This window comes from Bombus impatiens, unplaced genomic scaffold, assembly GCF_000188095.3.
Source record: "Bombus impatiens unplaced genomic scaffold, BIMP_2.2 scf_1096, whole genome shotgun sequence".
NCBI classification, from domain to species: Eukaryota; Metazoa; Arthropoda; class Insecta; order Hymenoptera; family Apidae; genus Bombus; species Bombus impatiens.
Window position 1 is genome coordinate 12,809 of NT_177515.1, and position 15,863 is coordinate 28,671.

The 15,863-nt window shown below is 32.0% G+C and overlaps 4 protein-coding genes and 1 long non-coding RNA gene across 17 annotated transcripts; 2 read left to right on the forward strand and 3 right to left on the reverse strand.

Moving 5' to 3' along the window:
• Nucleotides 1–152: 152 nt before the first annotated feature.
• LOC100742527 (putative uncharacterized protein DDB_G0277255) lies at nucleotides 153–5,373 on the reverse strand. 5 transcript variants are annotated; one of them, XM_012391650.3, is made up of 6 exons: nucleotides 5,066–5,373; nucleotides 1,624–3,259; nucleotides 1,384–1,557; nucleotides 1,167–1,307; nucleotides 915–1,083; nucleotides 153–835 (listed from the first exon to the last, which is right to left on the reverse strand). In XM_012391650.3, exons 2-5 carry the CDS (start codon nucleotides 3,244–3,246, stop codon nucleotides 925–927), a joined length of 2,097 nt encoding a protein of 698 aa, XP_012247073.1. In that variant the 5' UTR covers nucleotides 3,247–3,259; nucleotides 5,066–5,373; the 3' UTR covers nucleotides 153–835; nucleotides 915–924. The 5 variants fall into 5 exon arrangements, with proteins under 5 accessions (XP_012247073.1, XP_024226880.1, XP_024226881.1 ...); XM_024371112.2 differs by having other exon boundaries at nucleotides 153–1,083; XM_024371113.1 differs by lacking the exon at nucleotides 5,066–5,373 and adding an exon at nucleotides 3,564–3,703 and having other exon boundaries at nucleotides 153–1,083.
• Nucleotides 3,469–5,066, reverse strand: LOC100743879 (phosphatidate cytidylyltransferase, mitochondrial). The gene has a single exon (XM_024371115.1). It carries the CDS (start codon nucleotides 4,670–4,672, stop codon nucleotides 3,560–3,562), a length of 1,113 nt encoding a protein of 370 aa, XP_024226883.1. The 5' UTR covers nucleotides 4,673–5,066; the 3' UTR covers nucleotides 3,469–3,559.
• Nucleotides 5,374–5,428: 55 nt separating the features above from the next.
• On the forward strand, nucleotides 5,429–7,471 carry LOC100744345 (COP9 signalosome complex subunit 6). Of its 2 annotated transcripts, none has more exons than XM_033323682.1 (6): nucleotides 5,429–5,833; nucleotides 5,895–6,152; nucleotides 6,222–6,505; nucleotides 6,577–6,742; nucleotides 6,830–7,023; nucleotides 7,095–7,471. In XM_033323682.1, exons 2-6 carry the CDS (start codon nucleotides 5,921–5,923, stop codon nucleotides 7,233–7,235), a joined length of 1,017 nt encoding a protein of 338 aa, XP_033179573.1. In that variant the 5' UTR covers nucleotides 5,429–5,833; nucleotides 5,895–5,920; the 3' UTR covers nucleotides 7,236–7,471. The 2 variants fall into 2 exon arrangements, with proteins under 2 accessions (XP_033179573.1, XP_003493484.1); XM_003493436.4 differs by having other exon boundaries at nucleotides 5,433–5,816.
• A 135-nt stretch (nucleotides 7,472–7,606) lies between these two features.
• LOC100745316 lies at nucleotides 7,607–15,389 on the reverse strand. 8 transcript variants are annotated; one of them, XM_024371108.2, is made up of 18 exons: nucleotides 14,672–15,160; nucleotides 14,326–14,485; nucleotides 13,958–14,076; nucleotides 13,057–13,200; nucleotides 12,861–12,887; nucleotides 12,473–12,669; nucleotides 12,220–12,361; nucleotides 11,999–12,095; nucleotides 11,729–11,923; nucleotides 11,428–11,580; nucleotides 11,075–11,339; nucleotides 10,720–10,992; nucleotides 10,434–10,641; nucleotides 10,176–10,360; nucleotides 9,792–10,084; nucleotides 9,281–9,556; nucleotides 8,700–8,882; nucleotides 7,607–8,618 (listed from the first exon to the last, which is right to left on the reverse strand). In XM_024371108.2, exons 4-18 carry the CDS (start codon nucleotides 13,185–13,187, stop codon nucleotides 8,460–8,462), a joined length of 2,784 nt encoding a protein of 927 aa, XP_024226876.1. In that variant the 5' UTR covers nucleotides 13,188–13,200; nucleotides 13,958–14,076; nucleotides 14,326–14,485; nucleotides 14,672–15,160; the 3' UTR covers nucleotides 7,607–8,459. The 8 variants fall into 8 exon arrangements, with proteins under 8 accessions (XP_024226876.1, XP_012247069.1, XP_012247071.1 ...); XM_012391646.3 differs by lacking the exon at nucleotides 13,958–14,076 and having other exon boundaries at nucleotides 14,672–14,796; nucleotides 15,018–15,159; XM_012391648.3 differs by lacking the exons at nucleotides 13,958–14,076; nucleotides 14,672–15,160 and adding an exon at nucleotides 15,187–15,389.
• On the forward strand, nucleotides 13,336–14,249 carry LOC117152323. Its single transcript, XR_004462676.1, has 2 exons — nucleotides 13,336–13,552; nucleotides 13,837–14,249. It is a non-coding gene; the product is annotated as an uncharacterized LOC117152323 (long non-coding RNA).
• Nucleotides 15,390–15,863: the final 474 nt, after the last annotated feature.

Below are 15,863 nucleotides of genomic sequence, written 5' to 3' on the forward strand. Positions count from 1 at the left end.
TTTATTTGAGATATTTTATTCTCTAATCTAATCTAAAGTATGTATGTAGTACTCAATTAAATTTGTTATTCTTATAATCAATTATAAAACTGATGTTAATATTTTTAATATTATTTTTATTTTAGTTCATTAAACAAATTAAACATATGACATGATTTTCGTAAAAAGTATATTTAAAGTATACATACTTACAATTAATATAATTAGTACAATTACAACTGTTTACATTAGATAAAACATCTATAACGCCAGTGTACTTAAATAATCACAGAAAAGACTGATTACTCAGTAAAATCAAACAAGGGAAGATACTTTTCTGTTTTCGGATGTAAAATTTATGTCTATGTATTTATAATCTCGTACTTTTCTAAGTTAATTAGTAGCACATGTGCACATCACAAGTGTGAAGAACGATCATTTACAAAATATATGATTCAACAAGTGTAATACATAGCAAAACTGAAATTCGACTTTATCATTTATAAAGACAATTAAAAAATCATTATTTATATGTAATCTGGTTTTTTAATACTTAAGGAATAATTAATTGAATTTACATCATAGTATATAACATATTTTGCCTGAGTGACTTCGAAAAGACTATATTTTTACTATTTCAGCATAATTATCATCATTTATAAAAAAAGTGATTAACTATTACAATGGTAATATACTGGATATATTAAAAAGAAAGGTCATTATGGAAAATCAGAAATTTCGGCTTGTATCGAAGTGTTATTCCATTATAAATAAAAATGTGTGTATATATATACACATATATACATACACATACATATATATAAGGTGAAGGCACTCATCAGCAAAATCGCTTATACTGAAACAAATTACAAATTTATACATTGCACCAAGTTCGTTATTTTCTATCAGATTTTAATAATGAAGTGAAACATTACTCTGATTTCATTAAAACTTTCCACGAGAAAATCTTTCATCCAAACGTTGTGCTTTATTAATGATAGCATTCTTCTGAGCTTGATCAAATCGATTAACTTGTAAGTCAATATCCCTGTCAAATGGTCTTCTAAGTACCTGCTCAGTTGATCTTGCCTTTTTCTCTTCTTTCTAAAATTTATATTTTATTTACTGAAGTTTCATTTATCGAGATATCAAAATATCTGAAAACAAAGTATGTAATAAACGTATACCCGTTTTTTTTCCTGAAGCTGGTTTTGATGTATTTCTAAAAGTGACTTTTCACATTTCTTATTTTTCCGACATTCAGTTTCATCACTTTCATCAAATAACTCTCGTATTGATGTTTGAACATTGTACAGTTTTTCTTCTTCCTAAAATAATAAAATATTGACAACTTTACTGTATTGAAATAATTCTCTACTCTACTAAATATTATATCGTATTTACTCGTTGTTTCCGTTTCTCAGCTTTCTTTGCTGGAGTATCTGTCCAACACGACCTATCAGACATATCTGGACCTGCTTTCATTCGAAATTTTCGTGCTGTTAATCCTAGATTATTGATCTGAGTCGGAGGTAACTCGATCATCCATTCTTCCCGTTGATTCACCATACTATAATCCTAAAATGTTATTTATTATATTGTTGTCTTTGAATATTGTAAATATCGAAATATGATTTATTTTACCTCGTCCTTTTGTTCACTTTTAATTAGCTGCGCTCTTTGTTCCAATTGTCTATGTACATAGTTACTCTCTAACGCTGGATGATTAACCGGCAATGGACCTATGCCGTCTTCGTCTTCAGATTCTATTTGATCTACTTCATTATTATTAAACGACTCTATGGTATTTGGAAGAGTAGGGCCTATGGTTTTTGTATTTGTTTCATCATTACATTTCTGCTTTAATAAATGTGGTGGTAATACTGGACCAAAGACAACATCCGAATCGTTTTGCATTATATTATCTCGATTAATACTATTTAGTGTGTTTTTTTCAATTCTTTCATTTATATTCTGTGCATCATATTTTGGTAAACAAGGTCCTATAAAATGTATATCTGTATTTGATTCCATACTAGTGGGGGAATTAGTTATTAACTGCGGCGGCAAAGCCGGTCCATATGTCGTAGATTTCTCAGCATACATATGAGATGAATGGACATCTGTTACTTTTACAGAGTCGTAATTATTAAGATGCAAGGAAGTTTGCTCAGTAAAATTCAAATTTTCTTCCTTACTATTTAAATCAACTGTATCATTCCTTGATTCCGTCAGTATAGGCGACGTAGTACCTAATGAGGAATCTGAAATGGCACCAGAATTATTATTGCTGGAACCATACAACATATCATTCTTCCTTGCATTTACCTTTTGCGATCCTTCCATGGATTCGATTCGTATCACGTGCTTTTTCGGTGAATTATCATATTCATTGCTCAAATTTCTTTTTTTCGACTTCTTATTATGTTGTCGTGATAGTGAGTTCCTGTTTCTTATTTCCGAACTATCAGACATATTTTCATCCGTTTCCGACAGGATATCAAATTCAGATAAATTTAATTCCTCCTTATATCCTTGACTCTCCACTGAAAAATCTCTTTTCATTAGTGATTCATTACCGCTATGACCCTGCCCTATATTTTTGGGTGAGGAGTATTCTTCTAAGCGTTGCCTTTCATCTTCTTTTGCCTGCATCCTTTTATGTATATATCTTTCAGACTCTTCTCGAAACTTACCGTGATCTTCAGATCTTACTTTATATGATTGATAACTTTTATCACGACTTTTATCGCAAATATGATGCTTATACTTTTCGTTAGATTTACTTCTATGCTTGTCATTTTGAGATCTATCATTTTCATTTCTGCTACGACATCGTTCTTGAGATCTGTCGCTTCGATGTTCGTTTCGATCTCGATTTTTGTGTCGTTTTGGGTCTTTTGTTTTATGCTTTGAGGATAACGAAGTACTTTTAGTATCCGAACTGACATCTCTTACACTTTTATAATCTTTATTATCTTCGCGTCTTGAGTTTCTTGACTCGACAGAATGTTTTGTGTATTTAGTAGAATATTTGAGGTCTTTATTATCAATATTTAATTCTTTTGAAAATCTATGTTCTCTATTACAATCATGTTTAGATTTGTCTTTTTTGTCCTTGTATTCTATATCACTATAGCAAAATTCCTGTTCTGACTTTCCCGATTTTACATCTACTTGCACATTATCTTTACGGGTGGCTTCAAAACGAAATCGTCGTCCTTCATCACTGTCCTGACTCTCCGAGTCAGAATCCATCGTAGTCATAATTAGTTACTTGCTGAAAGTAGCAGAAATTTAATTTTTTACATGTACATAAAAGAAATACACATATATTTTTAATATAAACAGATAACTCCATATACATATATATGTAACAGAGATTAATTTTAATTCTTAACTCTTAATTATTCTAACTAGCCCATAAAAATATTTCATGACACGACTATACATTATGTGAACGATAATACCCAGGAAAAATAATTACAATTTAACTAGATGAGAACTTTATTTCAAATACATTCGTATGAAACATAGTACATATGACAGAATTAAAGTATGAGTAAAATAAATGTAATTACTACTCCATGCGCTTGGCTGTTTCCTTTGATTGTGCTTGGTTCTTCACACCTTCCACTATGCTTTTGACTTTACTTTGATTTGACTCTAGTTTTGAAAGGGATGTTATCTGTGAATTTGTTTGTAACATCTTCATTACTTTTGCTACACTGTACTGAACAGATTTCATAAATCCAGCAGTTATAATCCCTTTTAAACTTTGGGTAACACTGGATCTCCATACAATTTCTTTCAAGCATTCCTCTAATATTTCACCACAATCAGGATCATAAGCAATTGCTCGTAAACAATCTTCAGTATCCTTTGATCTAGGACCTTGAGACCATGCTCGGACAAGTTTAACTTGTGGTATTCTAGGTAACTGATTCAGATGATGTATTTTTGCTGTAGGACTTGCATCTTGATGACAGGTAACAGCCATTTTCTCAGACTTTGGAATATCAACATAATTTTCAAAATGTTGTAAAATTGGACTATATAATTGCTTGAAGTATGTCAGCTGAGGTAGAACAATGTTATTAACTTTTTCTTTATTCTCTCCAAAAGTCATTCGAAAATCACCGTTGTAGGATAAACCAGCAATTTTTTTATAAAAGTCAACTTCCGTAAAATGCTGTGGAAGTAATAATAATGCTGCATGTACAGCTGAATGTAAATTTTGTACGAGAGCTGTAGGTAATTGAGAATATTCATTTGGTTCCACGAGTATTTTAACTGGCTTATGTAACCTTCCTGCTAAATATATATCGGTCCAATCTAACAGATCTTCTATTAGTGAAATTTCAGAAATTACACCATATTTGACAATATATCCTTCTGACATTTGAACTAATGTATTATAATATATTTTAGCACCCCATTTTTCTTGTACATTAGTAATTGCTTTATGTCCAAAAAATCTCAATGGTTGAGCGTAATGTTTAGGATTAAGTTTCAAATTTTCAGCATGCCATTGATTTACATTGCGAACAACAAATATAAGATCCACCATATTGTTAGACTGATTGTTTAATTGTTTGAATGCAGCAGATCCATATGCAAAGCAAAACTTTATGTTTCTTGGGAAATTTTTAAGTAATTCTTTCAATTGATGAACTCCTACTACCTTTTCCATTGTACAGAAATATTAACAATACAATCAAGTTCTGTATAAAAGCACTCAATAGCTTTAATTCTGCATAATACTTCTTTATCCTTAAATATTAGACTAAAAATTGTAATGCAATCATTACAGATGTTTCCTCTTTTCTTTCTTCTATAAATTTAATTAGAGTACAGTTGATTTGTTTTGTGACTATCAAAATTATAAATGTAATTAAAGGAAAAAAAGAAGTGGCACTTGAAGTAAAATAAATATATTTCGGTCCCAAATCGTCTTACAGTTTCAACAAGAAAGATCGCAAATTTTTGGACATTTGTAATCAACTGCGCCCTTTATCAACCGAGATCCATTCCGTCTAACCTAAAATTTCGTCTCATGAATTGTTTAATTAATGTACATACTTACTTAAAGTTGAAGGAATATCCTATACCGAGGATTTACTACTATCCATTAACCTCAATAATATAATTAATTTAAAATAAACAAGAGTAAACAAACGACAAAATTATGCAATATAACATTTGTGCTGCGCATCGCATTCACAAAAACATGATTGCTTGAAGTACAATACTATCTGTTTTATATTGGCTAGTTTAGAAATCGCCAATTTCCGTTCTGTCTTTTCATTGGATTTAATCATTGGATACTTCTATGTACTATTTTGTTTGAACATTTTGACATATTTTCGCAGTTATTTTCACACATACACACATATATACCTGTATCAGTAATACAATTAACCATTTTAATAATTCTGAATTATTTCCTTTCAAAAATGTTCCAGTCTATTCGGTAGTATACATATATAGCTAGGTACTAGATGGTTTGTCAACTTTGTCACCCTAGTGTATTTTTTATGCAACTTCTGGTAGAGTACGAGAGCATGATTACTAATTCCAGATTTGCAATAGATTTATAATAATTTACAATTTATATCAAAACAATATATTTTCTAGTGTATTACGTGCATTATCTAGTTATATATGCACGTCTAAATTTGACAATGTTGAATATATAGTTAAACATAATAGCGAAGGAACACACGATCAAATTAGACGTTTTGATTACACGGTTGATATTACTTAAATAAAGGACATTATTTAAAAATATCTATTGGAATATCACAAGGAACTGCTTCGTTTTATTAAGAAATTGGGTATTGTAACAAAATCTGTACGTAGTATATTTCATGAAATATTGACTAACAATTCTATTTAACATATATATTATACAGACAAATAGAAATAGATATTAAAAGCTATGGAGGTTGAGGAAAATAACGCAGCGGCTTCAACGGATACACCGATGGAAGTTGACGAGGATAATTCCGGAAAAACTAATATCACATCAACAAATCCTCCTAGTGCTATCAAAGTAATGGCATCTTCTGGAACTGTTGGCTCTGTTTCTATCAGTCTTCATCCTCTTGTCATAATGAATGTTAGCGAGCATTGGACTAGGCTTCGTGCTCAAGAAGGGACAGATCAACTAGGTATATATTTTGTATCATTTTTCGTTGTTCTTTCGTTAGTTCATATTTTTCATAATTTTAATATTTTAGTATATGGAGCACTAATTGGCAAGCAAAAAGGACGTAATATAGAAATTATGAATTCTTTTGAATTAATGTTTACATGTATTAAAGATGATGTTATAATTGATAGAGATTATTATAATACTAAGGAAGAACAATTTAAACAAGTGTTTAGTGAAATGGATTTTCTTGGGTGGTATACTACAGGTGATATGCCAAATGAAAGAGATATTACAGTACATAAACAACTTTGTGAAATTAACGAAAGCCCTGTGTTATTGAAACTTGATCCAAGACCAAAAAATACTGATGTATGTATTTGTTATTATTAGCTATATGTGTACGTGCGTATTATTTAATAGGTATTTAATATGTCTTGCAGCAACTCTCTGTGTCCATGTATGAATCTGTGATTGATTTGGTAAATGGCGAAGCTACAATGTTGTTTGTTCCATTGACTTACACATTGGCAACAGAGGAAGCGGAAAGAATTGGAGTGGATCATGTAGCGAGAATGTGTAGCAATGATCAAGGAGAAAGTTCATTGGGTAATTTCAGGCCTATTTAGTTAATTTATAATTATGTAAGTAACTGAAAATAAAATAATATATAAATCTGCGATTTGTTTGTTACAGTTGCAGAACATCTTACTGCACAACATAGTGCTATAAAAATGTTACATTCAAGGGTAAAACTAGTTCTGAAATATGTACAAGCTGTACAAAATGGAGAATTAAAGGGGAATCATGAAGTTTTAAGAGCAGCCTGTTCTTTGGGTCATAGATTACCAGTTTTAAATAATCCCAAATTCAAAGCTGACTTTTATAACGTAAGTATATGTTACAATGTCATTAGGAAAAAAATTTGCCAACATATTTAATATATTGTTTGTGTTTTTAGCAATGTAATGACTTTGGTCTTATGACATATCTTGGTATCATAACAAAAGGTTGCAACAATATTAATCAATTTGTTAATAAGTTTAATATTTTGTATGATAGACAAGGTGTAGGTCGTCGATTGCGGAGCCTTTTCTTGTGATAAGTGAATAGGATTCATTGTTTTTATACTTGTATCTTTTTTACTCCATAAATTATAATGAATATTCTTGAAATTCAGTACAGTAAATTTAATTGGTTTGTAAATTGATTGCTGTAGTAGATATTGTACCTCTTAAAAATAAACATAAAAGTGAAATAAATATTGCAATACTTGGTTTGAGTTCGCAAGGATAATCAAATTCTATGTTACTTTCGTAATATAAATTTTTTAATACATGCTTCGTACTTCTTTTTTAATATACAATATACATACAAAGAATTTTGAAACACATTCTACATGATATTATTTAAAACAAAACGTACATCGAGAATGTACAAATGGTTGATACAGATATAGTTGCGCGCTTTTTCCTTTCTTGTTTTCATTTTTTTGTAGTAGTGGAAGACATCTCGTAGTATATATATATACATACATACATACGTACATAAGTTTATATATATACGTGATTTATGTTCTCAGAGGCCACGTTACTCTCTCCTTATATACTCAATTTGTATCGTTAATGTAATTTATTTCGTATAAATTCTATTCAATATAAAAAAGCGGCCTATAAAATACGACTAGAAGTCTTTATCTAAAAATCTATATGATTATTACATATATCTTTACTTGACATTATATAACGACTTATAAATATTATACTGTACAAAATATATAGTATAATAAATTGTGCCTCGTTAATTATTGCAGGTAACTGTTATCCAGTTACATACTTTATGTTAACATAAAACAGAATTGACTTCTTTTTCATATGACTAGATCTCTATTGAATTAGGACAAATGTCTGTTCACGATTTCATCAAATAACTGTGTTAGTTACTTATAATATTTAATTTATATTGCACTAACGATATTTGATGTTACCTGTACAATATATAATATATTCTCTAAAAAGTACAGAATTTACAACTGTTATTTTTGTACATTATGTTGTGCGAATTTGTTTGATATTGTATTGATATGAAACATTTTAACCACGAAAATTCATGTTTCTTTCTGATTCATACAAATGTTAAAAAACTAAAATTCTTTTGATTGCGAGATATCTCACAAATAATTTCTGAAGTACATTTTACTTTCACGAATTGCAAAAGACACACACTCGTTTGTTGTACTGTTTTGATATTACCTTCAAGTATTTAATAAGCTGTCTTCGATCATGGTAGCAAGTATGTCTACCAAAACAGACAGCATTAAATCGGGCTAAGGACTTGGTTTATCCATACCAATTATCTCCTCAAAAAGAGTATTTCTTCCTTCCGTTCTTTCATCAATAATGTGTAACGCAAATCTTAATGTTGCTGCGGCTAAATCGCCGACTGACCAATGTCTGTCCATAAGAACTCTACTCACAGTATCTAACTGAAATGTCAAATCCAAAGTGATAAAACAAATGGAATTGTGTATGAAAATGTTATATACGATTAGTGTTGTATTTGTTACCTTAGACAAACTGGGATTTCCTGTAGTATAATATATTAATTTTGGTACTCCTGCCAAGGAAGCAGCAAGCCATTGAATAACAAGCTTCAATTGTGGGTCACCCCTTAAACGGGATCCACAACCCCAGTTGCCTGTAGCAACAGGTAATAATCCACCTGTTTGTGGACTACCATCTCTTGGTATCTAAAAGATTATTTTAGTAAATTCAAAATTATTTGTCATCTTTATATAAACGTAATTCAAGCCACATAAAACTATAAAATCTTGGACAATGTTATTATAAAATGCACAACAAGTTATATCATATTTTATATTAATATAAAAGTAATACTATATTAATCTACGAGTAAGAGACATTGAAGACGTTATCAGATAGAATGAGAGACAAATCATTAGTTATTGGGAATACAATTAAAAAATATTTTAAGCCAGATAGAGAAGTATATACTTGTAATTCATCATGCAATAAGTAACTAAGTTTAAAAGGCATTTATCGTTATCATAGTAAAAGATAATTAATTGGTGATATCATTACATGCATTATATTTATATTAATATATTTGTAACATAAATTTGCTCACGTTACATGTTATACTCGATTCGAATTGTTGCGCAATTTTGTCATTTCTGATATTGAAAGATTGTGCTGTGTTTATCCCTTTCACAGATCCAGATGTACTTAAAGAAACAGGATTAGATAGATACACGGTAGTTTCGTCATCAACCAAAGTTTGAAAAACTTCAGACGTAAATGTTACCGTTCTAAGCTTTTTACGTTGAATATCCTTTACCTCTTTTGACATAGTATGATTACTTAAAGCATCTTCAGAATATTCTACATCTTCAGACACAGACACCTGTATAGCGTAATGAACTGATGAGATTTGGCTATGTATAAAACGTTATTTAACATAGCAATAGTCTTCAGTTTGTCTCTCATTCTTCATCGATACAATAATTTAAAATAAAAAAATGTATAATCTATGGAATCATTAATAATCCATTTTAATAGATGTATGTTTGCAATATTATTGTTTCGTTCAAAGATCAAGTAATTTTGACTGAAGGAAAGGAAAGCATCTTGTTTCTTACTGATTGTTGCCTCCTATTTTTTTGACGGGCTAGCTCTAAACTCAAACTTCTCACAGCCAAAGCTAATTTATGGCTTTGATTTACGTCGGTAGAATCAATGAAAGGTTGCGGCTCGCCCTCTTGAACTGGAACACCAGCAAACGATTCACTAAGAGCTCTTTTTAATAATGAGCCTGCGAATTGAACTACTGCTCTATCTCTCGCGTCTAATTCACGAGACTCATCTGCTGTTATAGGGTCCTCTAACCACTTCGCCAGTTGTTCGTAAACTTCTTCGAGTTCCGAACAAAAATCTTAACATAAGAAAATAAGTCAGTTTCCTTACATTATATTTAAAAGCTGATTAAAGTATATTATCTATAAAATGTTCAGTGTAATACTTGCCAGAATTGTATTCAGTGCTGAAACTGTACCTACTACTTGCACTTGTGTCTCTTCTTTGTAGCATAGGTTGATTTTGCCGAAATCTACCTAACCATTTTTGTTCAGCTTCCAAAGATTCCTTCAAAAAATCTTCATCCACCGTTTCATCTCGTAAAACAAAACCCCTTGAACCTCCTCTTTTTACTCTATATAATTTTATATAGATAAAATAAATTTTTAAATATGGTACAGTGTGCGTATTTAAATAAATTGTCTTACTTAATATCTTGATCGCAAACGTGACTTCCAGATACGCTTATTCCTACTGCATAGCTACTCTCTCCAAACGAAGTATTCAACGAAGCAGCTCCCGTAGCTGTAGTTTCTCGTTTTAATGCGTCTCTTAATCGTTGAGCGAAAGTTCCTCTTCGTTCTGGGGTATCCAATTGAGTGCTGTAGCGTTTACTTAATTTCTGTTCTTCTTCCTCTTTATTGCAACAAATAATAATATATAAATTCCGCGTTTTGTAATATAGACGATTGATTAAAAATATTACATACATACCCAAATCTTCATCTATAGTATCTTTCGCGCTATGGAAGCTGTCTGTACTTTGACTATTACAACTACTGTAAACCGACATTTGGCCAAGTGACTTTCGTGTAACTGGCAAAACTTCGCCGCTGGATCCAAGAACGATAAACCGATTTCTTTTGTTTGTATAACTAGTATCATTGTACACTTTATGGGGACTAGGTGATCTTATGGATTTACCATTTGGTTTGCTACGAACTTCTGTGAAAATATCATACTTGTGTTCACATAACACAGATTTATCTAAAAACAGATACGAATTATAATTCTGCGTGATTATTAATTATCTTCGATAATGGTTTTTTTATCGTATCTCCTTTGGTACCGTTATTTGTTGATAATATTTTATCATCCCCTTCTATTTCTGGAGGAGTGCTACTAAAACTTTCTCCGATCGGTGATAATCTCCGAGATGCAACTGTAACGTCTATATCTGATTCTGACTTTACAGGATCAGTTGGGCTACTTGGAATATGTCTTTGTCGGAATCCAAGTAAAGATTTATTCATTTCTCGTAATATATTATCTTCTTCGAATTGTGACAAAGGTAATCGTGAATAATCTTCAGGATCGATACAGCATACCGTTACCTGTGCAAAAATAACAAAGAAATAGCGTAAATGAAAACATACCGATAGTAAAAAGAAAAATTGAGAAAAATGATAATAGTATACTAACGATATTTGGTTTTGGCAGAGCTTCAAATATGGCTCTGTTGCGAGGATCATTTATTCTAGATAAATGCCTAACTCCTTCGACTATTAAAACTTCGTTGTCTTCTAAACCCTCGACAGACAATATTGCCACGAGCATTTCGGGATGCGTTGCTATCTAAGAATTAAATTAATAACTATAATCGTTGCTTTTTATTTCGAAAACAATCTCTATTGTTTAGTTTTTTCGGTCTCTCTTTTTTTCTTTTAGAAAGCTACGATTAATCCAGATGGAAATTATTTTTCTCACGCCTTTAATTATTTACATGTACGGTTTCTTGCGTAACATCACCATCAAGTACACCGCCACCAAATTTCGCACTCGCAAAGCAAACTCGCAGTACTTTAGCTTCTGGTTCCACTCTGTCTAAACGACCCTCGTGGCGTATCATCAGCGGACATAAAGGAACAGTGCTCTCTAACCAGTCCTCAATAGTTAACCACTGTTTTGATATCATTACCTAAAAATTTGACGTTCATTTCGATATCACGAGATTTTGATAAGACTATAGCATCGAAATTATAGCATACAGTACCTGTCTAGAAATTATTAATTTTCCATCTAAAGCGTTTTCAGTATCAAGGTAGTCGTAGTAGCGAAATATGCTTCTCAGTTTTGCTTTTTGCCCGTTACTAAAAAAAAAAAAATAACACAGAATTACATTTACGTGTCATATTGACCTTTTGTCCTGTGCTTTGCTGAAAGCATCCTTAACATTAAATACTTTTTACTCAATTTCTTGAGCTTGATCCTTACTTATGAAGATGTTTGAAGAAATTTGTGAAATTGAAGTCCCGTAAAGTTGGGTGCGTCTTTGCGGTTCTTTTTGGGTATGTGGAGAAGAACGCGTTCGCGATTAAAGATGAAATGAAGGCATAACTGTACTCCACGCAATCTCCTACAACGTAGACAAAAATATCTCGTTTCGTCTTATCCAGGATATTTATTACATTATTATATTATTGTCAATCGCTCGACATTGAATTAAATAAAATTTATTACAAATTACCTTGCTGCTGAAGACTAAAGTGTAAACCTTGCGGAGGTTTACAAGATCTTAGAGCTTTCGCTCTTTCTACTATTCGTGGTATCGTATTTATAAAGATTTGATCCCGTTCGGTGAAATCGAGATCGGTATCAAGAAATGTCGCCAATCCGGAAAATAATTCAGGATCCTGTACGTCCTCTTCAGGATCAAGACTTATGCTGTAAAATAAACACGAAATAGCTTAGGGTAACTCGTTAAAGCTGGCTGGAAAATTTATAAAAACACGTAACAATTACAGTACAAAAAAACATTTAAAACATGGGTGATTTTTGTACAGATAGGCGTTGTATACTTAAGAGCATTTGGGTACATCTTTTATGGATATTTAGAAATATTTTTGATCAGATACCTTTTCAGTATGCACTGTTCCTCGTATCTTTATAACAGCATGTAGCAAAAAAATCGAGTTCGTTAATATCTCCGCGAGACGGAGCAATCAAATCGATTCGATATGCATATCATACATATATATTCGCGTTACCGGTTAATCGAAATTCGCGTATGCGTGATATTCATTTAAATAGCTGTAGTGACGACATACTTACTTGCACATGTCGTGTAGTCTTTGCATCGCTTCCACGAGATCTTCGGAATTCCTGGCAGCAGCCGCCCGGTCCAGTTGCTTTACGACGGCAGGCCACCATGGTAAGTCACAGGGTAACATTACTAGAGCCATTCTAATCGCCGATCTAAACATCAAATATCACGGTATCCGGTCCAACGACGCGTCGAGTATGTAAGTCGAAAAAGAGTGAAAGAAATAATCGGTAATAATCAGTCGTAAGCCAGACAACGTCGCTTCGATACTGTATTTATCTATATTTTCGATCGTGTTTCTAATCACATTGTATTTTATGTTAAAGGACTTAACATACGTAGTACTTATCTTTGCAGTCATGCTACCGCATAACATTACGTGAAAAGTAAATATAAAGTTTCAGAAGAAATTCTTTGTTTATAGCTAGCCTACGATCACTGATTCACCGATTTGAAACTATCTATGTATAAGTGCGAAGTTGGACTACGATTGGACGATGATACGTAAGCTAAGAACGATTACTCGTTATATTATGAACTAGATAAATTTTTGACTAAATTTTACTATGTAATATTTTCTATCTCATTGCTACAACAATTTCGCGTAATTATTTCGATCAAAATTCAATCAAATCCCACAGCATATATATATATATATATATATATATAATAATAATTCAGGTAATATATATATGTGTATATATATATATATATATATACACACATATATATACAAACATCTTTTTACCTGAATTATTATTAGTCTAATTGTAAATGTATTACTACAGCACACACTACTATGTGTATTACTTGCGAGCATACATATTGTATTCTTTTAAAGAATGGCAAGTAGTATAAATTTAAAACAAGCGCGATGTGCCTACCGAATCGTCGACACGGCATACGTACGTTTACGCGCGAATTGTCGCGTAAAAATAAATATTCCATGGTTATAAAATGAAACAAGGTTTCACGCGCCATGTAACTCGATATCCTTGGTCTCTCGCTTAAAAATATACGTCGTATTCCTTGTAAAATGGAACCTCTAATTAATTTTTAAATACACGTATTCGAAAGGATAAGTAAAAACTTCTACATTACGACACAAATTTCACAAATAAATTTTTCTTTTAATCGATATTATTCTCATTGTGCTTAGTAATATATAAACAAATAATTATATTAATATTACAATCAATGTTTATAGAAAAAAAATAATTCATAGTACGAAAATCATATTAACGTTAATTGTATATATAGGCCATTTAATAAATTACCTCTCTCTGACACTTTTCCCGGTTCATTTCAAACTGTAAACATTAAAGTATTAAACACTCGATCCACGATTTTCGTTAAGCATAAGTCAGTTTTATCCAACGGACAGGCAAATAAATCTCCATCAAGGTCCCCATATAGATTTGAAAAGTGCTCGTGTGCCTGGTGGAAAGGGTTGTATAGTTAGTAATCTTTCGTCACGGATAGTATAATTAGTTTTTCTTGTAGGCAGGTGGAGAACTAGCCGGTCAATTCGCAAATATTGTGTCACACAGAGGTACGTAGGTGCCCGATAACGTTTTGCAGGACACGAGTACGGCTATTCAAAACTAGAATTTACATAATCACCTAATTTACTCGATAGGTTGTCGATCAGCTGACGCGATCACGAATAAAGTCACATCTTAATGTGTGCCATTGCGTCAACGAACATGCTGCATATCGTCCAGTCAACACTCGTGCTATTGCAGCGTCTTTAAAAAGTAGAAAACACCCTACATACAGCCGAATTTAATGACTTTTGCCAATAATTTTTGACGACAATATTAGCAACTCTTTGATATGGTACAGAGATACATAGTTTACCCTCTAACAAATTTGACGCGCAAACTTATCGAATTGATTGGTATACGATGCAGCGAACCAATAAATCTATCTTCGCGGGTAGATGGCACAAAACGCAGAAATGACCCACCGTTAACTACAATCAGCTACAATACTATCTCGTCGTGCACAAACGATGGCTGGCAGTCCTTTTACTTTGTTCATGAGCCGCGACCGGCGGTTGGCGTTGTACGCACTATTTATAGAGCGGCGCCGGCGCCTTGCCAAACCCTATATAGAATTTTTGACAACAAACTTACTTATAATACTTTATTCAATCTGGGTGTCATACCAAGCATCAAGACAGTAATCTTCTAAACTTCTACTCGTTAACGTGATCTCGATACAAGTAAAATACTAACACAGTCTTATATTCAAAATTAACTATATATATGTAAGTACACAGCAAGACGCATACAGGACATACAGAACACATTTTTCTGCTTCACGTCTTGAATACCGAGTTCTCTTACCATTTTAACGTCATTTCCGATATTACCGAGTATAGTATAACGTCTGTGACTAAGTCATTGACTAACAAATCGTAGAGGGCGTAAGAAACACTCTGATTTTTTTCTAGGTCGGTAATTCAGAACGTGAGACACGAAGTCCCACCGCCGACGAGGTACAGAATATTTTTGTATCACATGCGATATTATCGATCCAGAATAGTAGTGGTTTGGATTGAAATTATATTTTCATAAAACTAAATTTTTCCTTCAAAAATTGGACGCGTAAATTATAAACATTATAGTTTACGATTCAAATGTGAATGATTACTTGGATTGTGTATGACTAATCGTTTCTTTGATCTTTTATCGACGGATCATCGACGGATCCTATCAGTCTCGAATATCGCTGTGCAATAACTTAGATAAAATTAACTTTAATTACAAAGATTATTGTATAATTTCTTAAATTCAATCAATAAATAGGT

What these genes read in the sequence shown, in the direction of transcription:
- LOC100742527 (XM_012391650.3), bottom strand. Translation starts at nt 3,246, where the DNA reads ATGACTACGATGGATTCTGACTCGGAGAGTCAGGACAGTGATGAAGGA. An exon ending in AAAGTGAACAAAAGGACGAG is followed by an intron (nt 1,558 to 1,623) that starts GTAAAATAAATC and finishes ATAACATTTTAG; the next exon opens with GATTATAGTATGGTGAATCA. An exon ending in CTGAGAAACGGAAACAACGA is followed by an intron (nt 1,308 to 1,383) that starts GTAAATACGATA and finishes TTATTATTTTAG; the next exon opens with GAAGAAGAAAAACTGTACAA.
- LOC100743879 (XM_024371115.1), bottom strand. Translation starts at nt 4,672, where the DNA reads ATGGAAAAGGTAGTAGGAGTTCATCAATTGAAAGAATTACTTAAAAAT.
- LOC100744345 (XM_033323682.1), top strand. Translation starts at nt 5,921, where the DNA reads ATGGAGGTTGAGGAAAATAACGCAGCGGCTTCAACGGATACACCGATG. An exon ending in AGAAGGGACAGATCAACTAG is followed by an intron (nt 6,153 to 6,221) that starts GTATATATTTTG and finishes TTAATATTTTAG; the next exon opens with TATATGGAGCACTAATTGGC. An exon ending in TCAAGGAGAAAGTTCATTGG is followed by an intron (nt 6,743 to 6,829) that starts GTAATTTCAGGC and finishes TGTTTGTTACAG; the next exon opens with TTGCAGAACATCTTACTGCA.
- LOC100745316 (XM_012391648.3), bottom strand. Translation starts at nt 13,187, where the DNA reads ATGGCTCTAGTAATGTTACCCTGTGACTTACCATGGTGGCCTGCCGTC. An exon ending in CTTTAGTCTTCAGCAGCAAG is followed by an intron (nt 12,362 to 12,472) that starts GTAATTTGTAAT and finishes TCTACGTTGTAG; the next exon opens with GAGATTGCGTGGAGTACAGT. An exon ending in AATCGAGTATAACATGTAAC is followed by an intron (nt 8,883 to 9,280) that starts GTGAGCAAATTT and finishes ATAATCTTTTAG; the next exon opens with ATACCAAGAGATGGTAGTCC.